This window comes from Camelina sativa, chromosome 9, assembly GCF_000633955.1.
Source record: "Camelina sativa cultivar DH55 chromosome 9, Cs, whole genome shotgun sequence".
NCBI classification, from domain to species: Eukaryota; Viridiplantae; Streptophyta; class Magnoliopsida; order Brassicales; family Brassicaceae; genus Camelina; species Camelina sativa.
In genome coordinates, this window is record NC_025693.1 from 35,869,251 (window position 1) to 35,876,758 (window position 7,508).

Below are 7,508 nucleotides of genomic sequence, written 5' to 3' on the forward strand. Positions count from 1 at the left end.
TTCAATATGGGAAAGGAATACCTATGAACACACATACTACTGAATTGCATCAGATGTGCCCATGCAATACATTCAATAGTTTGATTCTAGTGGCAAAACATTGTTTTAAGATTTAGGGACGTTACTATCTACCTCAAGAGTAACGCACAAGACAGCAAAGACTACGTCCCTGATTTGCGTACAAAAGCTTACAAGTCTCTATTGGTAAGAAAAGTTACTACATTTCAAGTAAATGTGTCCTCACGATCTCCCTCCAAAATGTCAGCCTCCTCCATGTTACTAAACTCCAAGAAATGAGTGGGTCGATGCTCCTCGTGATAGAACTCCTTTGGGGACCCGAGTTTGACATTGTATTTCATGCTCACCGTGTGCTTCACTCCCATGAAGTTGTAGTTCCACGGTCCATTCTCAGGAACCTATCACAACAACAAGTTACAAAAATCATTTCTCAATGGTTTCATACCATTCAAGGACAAAAGCACAACTGGGAAATGTGTTTCTTACCATGTAAAACCCGAGGAACCGGTCACTCAACAACATCTGAACCTTTTCATAATGGGTGGGAAGGTAACCGTGAGGATTGTTGCCTGTGTCCTTATTAAGCCGCCCCCATTCATATCCGGTTTGGGTCAACTTATATGACGTCAAAGAGCAGGAGCCCGGAGTGAAACTGCAGGTCAGGATGATGCATTTTTCTCCATCCCATTGCTTGTTGTTCTCCAGAATACGCGAATGAAAGGTTACATCCTATAAAAGCAAAGAATCAGTTAGCAATGGGGTTAACAGGCTGATCTTAAGGTATAGATAATGTATATATCACCTGTGGCGACAGCTGAGGCAGCTCGTTAGGCTGTGTGTGCAACCATCCCAAGGGCTCAAGATCATTTAGGAAGTCATGCTCAGGAAGAGAAGACGGCAGTTGAACATGCTGATGAGATCCCAACTGTGGCACCATCACAACGCAACGGATTTCTTTCACTTGGGGATTATCTGGGGGACTAATACCATATAAGTACCCAGCAATTTGAGTACGAAGATCAGCTACGCATATGAACTTCTTCAAAATATTCTTTGGCATGATGTATGTGTATCCGGTTTCCTGTGAACAACAAGAAACAACGGTTAAGGGTGACACCCGAAAGGCTTTTACTTTATTGACAAAGTGAATGAGAGTGACATGGACTCTAACCTTTATGTCATCTGAATTCACATATATGTGATTGACTCTGAGGTAAAGGTTAGTGGCTGATATAGCACGTACACGCCAATCTGTTTTGGAACCGAATGCAGATTGCTCGTAAGGGCTCGTGGTGGTAGTAATGAGCTCATCACCATGAACATTTGTAGTTCTTGTTGTGACTGCAGTAAGCTGGCTGGCTTCCTTTGCCTGCAATAAGATACAGATTTAAGGTGAACAACAGAACTACATTCTCATTGTTTGTCTGAAAACTTATAAAAGTAACAGTTACGAGTACCTGTTTCTCAATCTCAGCAATTTGTTGCCTCTGTTGAGAGGGTGGAGTAATCTCAGCTCCAAGAATAATGTCTCTGATCTCTGATTGTGTCAGAGCTGAGGTATTAACATTGTTCTTCTTTGCGTAGTCAGAAAGGATCAGATCTCTAAGTGCTACCTCCACCTGAATTTAACATGATCGTGAATAAGGAAAGACTATTCAAACAAAGAAAAGAAAGTACAAGCATTATGTAATATAAGACTAGTAAATAAAAAAACAGCAGATAAAGAGGGACACTATCAGATAAAATATTATAGCAAGAAACAAACTAAATGAAGAAGTTCGAAAAGTGGCAGAAGAGTTACCTTCATCCATTGATCATCAGTGAGAGAGGGCCAGATGTGATGTGGCTCAGTGACAACAGACTTGTCAGGCTTCAACAACATCTTAGCCTTCTCATTATTAACATGAAGCGCACGAAGGATCAAAATAAGTCTTGAAAAGGCAGTATACGAAGAAATACTCTTCAACCAATCATCATATATATTAAACAAAACCATCTGCGGTTCTGTCGCCTTCAAAATCAGGTCACCAAATTTCTCTATCTTTAGGCAAGCCTGGAACGGAAGCTGCAGCTCACTTCCCTTGATAACGATGTTGGGGAAATCTAGCAAGTGAACCTCAAGGGGATCCAACATTCCTTTTCGCGTGACAATAATCTGTTTTGGCTGTTCTTCAACAGGTAGTGATCGCACAAGTGCAGCAACCTCTTCAGCAGTTTTCCATTTTGCTAGCTGACCAAGACGCTTCTGACCAGCCCAGACGCTTGTATGGATAACCTAGACGACAAAAAGAAAACAGTTACTTAAGATCCCACAACATGTTATTAATAGACTTCATCAGAAACAGTAGTCTTGTGGAAGTGGAACAATATGTATGCCCGCTCTTAATGTAAAGCGCTGGAGAGGGAGAAATACCTTCAGGAACAGCTGCCCAGTTCTTGGATTGAAGATGAAAATCGCACCATTGATTGGCTTAGTCGTTAAATTCCCTTCAAATGTCTTGTGAATCGTGACACGATATACATTGGTATCATCAACAAACCATATAATTTGATTGCTGAATATTTCACCATAGTTTTGAGATGACAAATAAGGCTCTGTAGGCTCAGACGAGTACAACTGTAAACCCTTCCTTATCCTCTCTCTCAACACATATAGAGCTGGATTTGACTGCAATTTAAAGTTTAAACGATAAGTCACAAATCTAAATAAAATGGGTCCTGCAAAACACACCCCAAGAAAAAGTTCTAGTACCTTCATGATCTTGTTCATTGCTTGAGCAAGAAGAGGTTTTGAACCAGGAAACCAATTACCAAAGGCAGAATGCAAGTTGTATGCCAGATCAAGCCCAATCATTACACCTGCACGGATTTTGGAAAAAAAAATGATACATACTTCAGAAAAGCGAAAGCTAACAAAACAAAGCAAAATCTAAAAGTAATACATACCTGTTGGAGATGGATAGATAGACATGTTGTCAGTTGTATAGTCCATGAACTTTGCCCTAGTATAACGTTCAATATCATGGGAGTCATAGTCTCCCCATCGAAGTTGCACATCTATCCAATACTTGTTACTAGCTTTCTGGTCGAACATATCCTTTGACTCTGCAACCAGGCTAGGCTTAGACATAGGCCATTTATGAGCAGCAAACAGAAGAACATCAGCACAAGAGCTGTTCATCTTATAACTCTTTCTTGGATGGATTGTCTCCTTCTGCACCGTTTCTATCTCCAAAGCGTCCAACTCTTGGTCCAATACTTGGCAAAGATCCATAACAACACTCTCATGGATTTTCTGCCACAAATGGGCTCGGAAAATCTGAATCAAAGATATCTTAAGTGTAGGAATCTTTCCATGCATAAATATTCCTGTCAGATCCAACTGCACTTGGAAACCCACATACACATTCGCTCGATTAATTGTTGGCGACCACCATAGCGTGAATCTTCTATTTGGAATCTGGTTTAGACCAGACCTCTGCGCATTAGTCAACTTCTTATATTTCATCGACTCCTCAAAACCAGATGCCTTCTCCCAGAAAAGACCCTCCCATGTCGGGAAGCTGAGTTCATGTAAAGCATGAAAAAGTTAGCAAATCTAATGTGATGTAACTGAACATCATATGCTATTATGAAACAAAGATCATAACTAGTTGAGGAGAAATGAAAAGCAGACTTACTATGTCCCCTTGAATAGGGTGTGCTCAAGAATACCCTCAACACCTCCAAGTGCTTGAATGACATCAGTGCGGTAATTGTTCAAGTTCCACAACTTTCCATCATGCCTCTGGTGTGTCCACCAGAAAGGATTTTGTTTAAGGACTTGGTACTGCTTAAAGTCGGTCCTAACTCTCCAACCTTTATCATATGCCAATGTGTGCCTATCCTTCTGAAACAGTGTATTTATACGAGGAATTCCTCTATCCCAAGAATCCTGTCATATTTTAAAAACACCAGTTATTATTCTCCTCAATGATCGGATATTTAGAAGCAAATAAAAATTCAAAATAATATTTGCACTTCAACCCCAAAAGAGGAGAAGGCAACACAGCGATATACTCCCAAAACCCTCTGAAAATCAAAGCCAAGAATACCCAAAGAAAGCAAGCTAGCATGCTAATATCCCGTTCAAAATTCAACATCAAGTACAGAGGTTACACAAGTATGATACTTACTTCCAGATCTTCCAGTGTAAGACGCCTATTTTGGGCCTGCGCTTCCTGCCTTTTTAAAGCATATTCTGCCCATACACGCTGTGAATCAATAAACTCACTTTCCCACGGCTGTATATAACGGTAAAGATTTGGTATAAGCTGATCTTCCTCGTGGCTCATTCCACTCCTAAAGTGGGTTACACCAACATCTGTTTGCTTGCTGTACCGAAGGTCACTTTGTGGGATCAAAATATGACCCATTGACAACATTCCCAGCCCTCCAATTTCCTTTGGAGTGTAGAAGATAACAGGAGGAAATCTGCCAAGGAGGAAGTAGAAAAATCAGGTTACAGAAACATAAACACACAGCTCTGCTATGTCGACCATAAGCTCAATAAGATAGCTTTTACTTACCGACTAGGCATCTTTGAGTTCAACCCGATCTTAATTCTTGTTTGGATTTTATTCTCACACTTGACCAGTAGATCCAAGAGCTCTTGCGTGTGTACAGTGGCTTCACGGAAGTAAGTCATGAGACCTGTTTATAAAGAAAAAGTGATCAGTTTCATGATAAACAACAAATCATAAAAAGTAAACAATGATGCCAAAACGGGCTCAGAGGATTATTGTACCAATAAGAGCTGTATTCCATTTGTTGACGATCTTGGTAAAGGTGGTTGATCCTGATGACATAAGGATCTGCCTCACACGATTCTCAAACACCTTCATATGTTCATCGTCAACCCGCAGAAAAGCTACTGCAGTCCTCTCCTTGGTCTGTTCATTTTGCAGATTCCAGACACCATCTTTTGTGTTGCTGAAAGCTTCTTGGGTCATCCTGATTTTTGGAAGTATGCGGACTTCAAATCCACACCTGAAGGCAAGATGAGAAAGAGTCACAGATGTCAATGGCAGTACCAAGTAACAGTATAAACGAAAGCATAGCACTAACAAGTAACAACAGAAGCACTAGAATGCGCAAATAAAGGACTTACATGCTAAAGAGCAGGTTAGGATTATCCTTGCTATAGACAGAGACAAAGCCATTCTCCCACTCCAAAGTTGTGATGCTCCGAGGAAGACGGTTCTTCATGTCCCAGAAGACACTTCTACCAAGATTGACTGAAAGATGAATAATAAATGAGACACACATCTAATGCATAAATATAGTCAATCGAATTATATATAAAAAAAGAACATACCATCATGTTTCATCAACCTCATCCTTGCATCTCTTGGCCAGCACTTCTTATTGTTGTATCCCACCATGTTTTCATTGTTGGGATCCGGGTGCTCCGTAAGATATCGCTGAATAAGATCCCGAGCCTCTTCATGGGTAAATTTAAACATGATATGAACTTTGTCTATATACCGAGAATAGAGTCTTATGGGATGGCGTGTTTCCACTTTTGTATCCCAAAACGTCATAAACTCGTTAGGCATCTGTGGTGGCCCAGCAATTTCACTCGCTCGAGTCAAACCAAGAAGCAAAAGATCAAGTAATAGACCATAGAACTGAACAACAAATGATGCAAACTGGAGTCCTCTAATGAGACCATACAAGTTAGTATGACTCATATCCTTGTAAGACAGGACCACGTTATTCTTGGCAGACACATAGTCTGCAATATTGTGGTCAAGAACCAAACGAAGAAGCCTGAAACAAACAACACAAAATACTTATTACTCCAGAGAAATGTGGCTCAACATTATTAATAAATTATTAATGAGACAGGTACCTGTTCAACATTGTCAAATCGATCTTCTCAAAAAACTTTTCGAACTTAGTTTGGAGCATCACCACACACTGCCCATCACCTGTGTCCCATATGCCTTGCAAGTTGTTGATACCTTGGCACCACTTATAAACCAGAAGTGGGGGCGGCTCTGAGTCTGCAGGCTTAATCCAGTTTGGAAACAAGTGGCGCTTGTCACCTTCGTACCACAAGTATTGATCAAGATAGGCATCGGTAATTTTCTCTAGAGGCTCTATTTCATAAACTGGAATCAAGTAGCTATACAGATCCATAAACTCTATGCCAACCTGCAGACAAAACGTATACACCATCACTTCACTACGGCAACCTTGAAGATCTATGTCAATCCATTGCTCCAATATAGAGTGAAATATTAAATTACCTCTTTAAAGCCACGTTGGGTGAGAAGATGACGTTTTATTCGTGACAAAGCTTCATGAGGATTGTCATAAGCTTGTTCAATTAGACCAAGCTCTTCTCGCTGCTGCTGGTTCAACCTCACAGCTACACTATATGATTCCTTCAGTCTCTCAAGGGCAAGGATGAGCAACTTTGTGTCATGTTTGTATGACAATGGAGGAAATGGAATTGGAGAAAACTTCCTTGATTCCAGCCAATGAACAGTTGTTGTATAGATTGCAAGTGCTTCTTCCGGAGTGACATACGGACCATCTTTCAGGTAATTGTGCTGTCGTTCCTGTAACAGTTTTACAAGGATAACACATCAATATATATAAAGCCATCTCCTAAAATGTTGCTCAAGCAAAAACGATAGTAATAAAGACAATTATGAAACAGACCTGTTCTGCCTTAAGCCACAGACGAGTCAACCTCCCGAGATTCTTTCTACAAACTGTCTTATCAACAGTAGCCCCCCTTCGGATACGCTCACGATTGTAGTGAGCAACATTCGTCCACCAATCAGCCTTAGACTTGACATAACGGAGGATCATATTCTCAATTGGAACAGGTAACCCAGGGACCTTCCATGGAATATTAGCTTTCCAGCACCGCCATGCCTCACTAAGGTGCTGCAATATGGTCCGGGCTTTATTTTGCTTGATACCCTCTGCACATTAGCGGAAAATATTAACCAAAGAATAAAGCAAAGCCATTCCATAACACAAGGAAAAACAAATTTATAAGAATAGAAACCTGGCATAGCATCAAGGACGTCATGCATGACAGCAGCTCGAAGTTCCAAATCAAAATGGCTTTCAACTCTCTGTTTTGTGACTGTTTTGGCCACTCCTTTTGAATGACGCCCCTCAAATTGACGTGCAAGAAGATTCCCTAACCATCGTTCAAGAAGAGGAACTATTCCCCGAAGGAAGAACAACCATACCCTCCACATTGGAGCCCAAAATCCACACCCTGGACCCTTACCCACAGGACCAGTATTGAAACGGTAATATATCAAGTGCTTCAAATCCTTGCACATCCTAATCTGCCTCATCAGTCTGTATTTATAACGATACATACCCGTCAACTGGCCAACGTGAGAGAAAATATATTGCAGACCGTCAGCCAACTGGAAGGCATCAACATTACCAAGTCGGAATTGGACATTCGCATCAAC

At 40.8% G+C, this 7,508-nt stretch overlaps 1 protein-coding gene across 2 annotated transcripts in view; it reads right to left on the minus strand.

Annotated features, from left to right (window-relative positions):
• The window catches only part of LOC104714373 (pre-mRNA-processing-splicing factor 8A-like), a 12,786-nt gene that overhangs the window by 1,635 nt on the left and 3,643 nt on the right, over positions 1-7,508 (minus strand). The window contains exons 7-25 of one of the 2 annotated variants that reach the window (XM_010431711.2): positions 7,085-7,380; positions 6,730-6,998; positions 6,312-6,626; positions 5,912-6,216; positions 5,375-5,829; positions 5,168-5,294; positions 4,805-5,046; positions 4,587-4,710; positions 4,194-4,491; positions 3,699-3,952; positions 2,965-3,581; positions 2,771-2,877; positions 2,432-2,686; positions 1,820-2,293; positions 1,476-1,637; positions 1,190-1,387; positions 821-1,099; positions 505-747; positions 38-416 (exon numbers count right to left, since the gene is read on the minus strand). In XM_010431711.2, the coding sequence (XP_010430013.1) occupies positions 225-416; positions 505-747; positions 821-1,099; positions 1,190-1,387; positions 1,476-1,637; positions 1,820-2,293; positions 2,432-2,686; positions 2,771-2,877; positions 2,965-3,581; positions 3,699-3,952; positions 4,194-4,491; positions 4,587-4,710; positions 4,805-5,046; positions 5,168-5,294; positions 5,375-5,829; positions 5,912-6,216; positions 6,312-6,626; positions 6,730-6,998; positions 7,085-7,380 (5,212 nt within the window). In that variant the 3' untranslated portion in view covers positions 38-224. Of the gene's footprint in view, positions 1-37; positions 417-504; positions 748-820; positions 1,100-1,189; positions 1,388-1,475; positions 1,638-1,819; positions 2,294-2,431; positions 2,687-2,770; positions 2,878-2,964; positions 3,582-3,698; positions 3,953-4,193; positions 4,492-4,586; positions 4,711-4,804; positions 5,047-5,167; positions 5,295-5,374; positions 5,830-5,911; positions 6,217-6,311; positions 6,627-6,729; positions 6,999-7,084; positions 7,381-7,508 lie in introns of those variants that run through there. The other variant, XM_010431712.1, reaches the window with a different exon arrangement.